The sequence below is a fragment of the Nicrophorus vespilloides genome, unplaced genomic scaffold (genome assembly GCF_001412225.1).
Source record: "Nicrophorus vespilloides isolate i.1.1-1 unplaced genomic scaffold, Nicve_v1.0, whole genome shotgun sequence".
NCBI lineage: Eukaryota > Metazoa > Arthropoda > Insecta > Coleoptera > Silphidae > Nicrophorus > Nicrophorus vespilloides.
The window spans coordinates 11,645-14,452 of NW_017099820.1; the positions used below are offsets into that span (position 1 = coordinate 11,645).

Sequence of the window (2,808 nt, forward strand, 5' to 3'; positions counted from 1 at the left end):
AACAGCTTCATCTAAAATCAATTTACATATTATGCAACATACTAATATGTGAGACCTCACTATATCATGTAAATTGATATGTCTTTTACATGTTGCACTTACTAAACATATGTATACATAATTACATATTGTAACCCAATGTACTTTAAACAATTGAGACTAACTGTGACCAAATTTCTGTACTAAGTCCTAATCTTACCTAAATTGTGGCAATCAATTACATGAAACATGGATCCCGCATATACGGGACATCCCGAGCAGAATCCGATTTAACATCAATATTGCTTAATTGAAGGGCAAAAGGAAACACCAAATTTTATAGAAAAAATAATATATTCAATTTGTATTATTAATTCTTGAAGAAAATCGAAACAAATTTTTATTACATAATCTTAATGTGAAACATATCTAATTACTTGTATGTATTTTGTTGCTTATTCAATAGAAATCATAGTTTATTCGGCAGTTTCTAATTTAAAAGTTGTTTTTGTTTTGTTAATTTTAAATACTGAATGATAACTGGTCAGATTTTGTACACGCAAATTCCCTTTTTTTTCAAAAAAATGCACGCACAACATATCCAAATAGTTGAAAATAAGGTTAACTATATACATACTATTCATTAATAATAATTAACAAAACTTAATAAAACTACTCATTCCAAAACAAACAAAAAATATGATCTAATTATTATTTTTCATGAACAAGAAAATAATAGGGGGCGGCCGTAGCCGTGTGGCTATGGTCGCCTGTATCACGAAAATCTGATAGGAAAGGTCGTTGGTTCAATTCCTAAAAACCAACAAAAAATTGTGGTGGCTGTTAAACCCGAAAGGAGCAGAAATAGTGCCGGAAGAGAAAAAAAATCTTTATTTACTCTTTACTTTATTTCTGAATCCTTGTTTGTAACAATTTTGTGGATTGTTGCGCTCCGTATAAGTTTTTTTATCGGCAATGTATGGCTCAGCACACGAAAATTTAAAAAATAAATCGATGAATGTACGGACGTACTTTCATTTTTTAATATTCTCCTCCTTCTCCTTCTTCAGCCACTTCGCTTCGAATTCTCTGATCAGCTCAGGGTCATATAGGTTGCTTCTAAGTTCCCAGGTGTTCTCGCTGTCCCCATAACCGCTCCACTTTAGGAAGTACTCGACGACGCCGTTCTGAATTCTCTTGTCGAGGATTTTTTCAACTGCATACACATCGGCTAGAAATCATCAAATATGAAAAATGCATACATATGGATTACCGCAATGCATAAATCAGACAGAGTGGAGTATAAAGTCGACGCATATTGATAGAATTGAGTTGTACTCAACTAGGAGGATGGGAGATGCTTCTTACCGGCGGACTTCCGTTTCATGATCTTTTCATTCTCCTTCTTCTTCAGCAACTCCGCTTCGAATTCTCCGATCAGCTCAGGCTCATATATGTTGCTTTCATGTTCCCATGTGTACTCGCTGTCCCAATAATTACTCCACTTCAGGAAGTACTCGACGACTCCGTTCTGAATTCTCTTTTTGAGAATTTCTTAACTGCATACACTTCGCCATAAAAAAATCAAAGATAAAAAACGCATATAGATGACTTACCGCAATGCTAAAGTTAAGTCAGTATAATTAAGGAGAACCTTTATACGCTGATGACTCCTAGGTTAACGGCGTCGGTCCCCGGAGAGGAGCGTCGCAAAGAGGTAATGAAATGGAGCATACTGACTTGGTGGAAGGTTAGGTTTACGCTGCAGAAGGTGCGTTCCGAGAGTCATCATAAAGAGCAGGAGGACGAGTTGGAGCGGTTGGCCAACAGGACGATGGAGGGACGTGATTTAACATTTTAACTCACTAGAACGTTAAATCAATGAGATCCATGAGCTTGTTTCTTTGTAATCTGGGGGTTTGTGCGTCCCGGTAACATTTGATCTACAGATCGGTACAGGTCCGCGGCCGGGGGTTGGGGACTACTGGACTAGAGCCCAGTGTTTATTTATATACCATGTAAAGAGTTCTTATGGTCCTTAATATGAAAACCAAAGAAAAAAGAAAGGATGAAGGCGGACTTACCACTGAGGCAAATTGCAAATGTTTAATTGAAGATTTGATTCTCTCCCGTTTAAAGAAAAAGAGATTATTGGCAAGAGCCCGAAGCACGCATCAATATTAAGTATTCAGTCTGAAACAAAAACATTTAAAATACATTTTAATAGAGAAATTTACAAAAATGTTATGATTTTTGAATTTGTTCATTTATCAAAATTATTCTCTTTACCATGCATTTTGTTTTCCAAGAACAACATATCTGGAATAAATTTCGATATTCTGATCTAAACAACATAAGTAAAGCATGCAAGAGACACGAATTCTCTCAATCTTACATATGCTCTAATGGAAAGGGAGATCGTATATATATTTTTTAGTAAGCAATTTAAAAAAAATATTGCATTGCATAACAAGGAAGTTACATTTTATCGAAATTAATAAACATTATCTGATTTTTGAAAAAAACAAGAACTACCTTTGGGAAGACCTATTGGAAGAATAGGGAAATTTATGTTGAATTACTATATAGACTTAGTGACTCTGAAAAGTCAATTTTGTATTGAAAGAAAGGTCAAAATGCATTAATCTTATAATCTTAACTTTCGTCATGGTGGATCTAACTTATTGCGATTTACAAATTAAAAGTTTCATTTATTCCATTTTGAAGTTCGTACACCCAAAAATAGATTTCACACAAAAATTGCATGCACATATTCATATGTACATGTCAAACCAAACTGGTGATATAAAATGTACATAAATAAATACG

General features: G+C 34.4%; 1 protein-coding gene across 1 annotated transcript; it reads right to left on the reverse strand.

Moving 5' to 3' along the window:
- Positions 1-1,013: 1,013 nt before the first annotated feature.
- On the reverse strand, positions 1,014-1,768 carry LOC108565697 (heterochromatin protein 1-like). Its single transcript, XM_017925275.1, has 4 exons — positions 1,716-1,768; positions 1,596-1,602; positions 1,348-1,519; positions 1,014-1,210 (listed from the first exon to the last, which is right to left on the reverse strand). Exons 1-4 carry the CDS (start codon positions 1,766-1,768, stop codon positions 1,014-1,016), a joined length of 429 nt encoding a protein of 142 aa, XP_017780764.1.
- Positions 1,769-2,808: the final 1,040 nt, after the last annotated feature.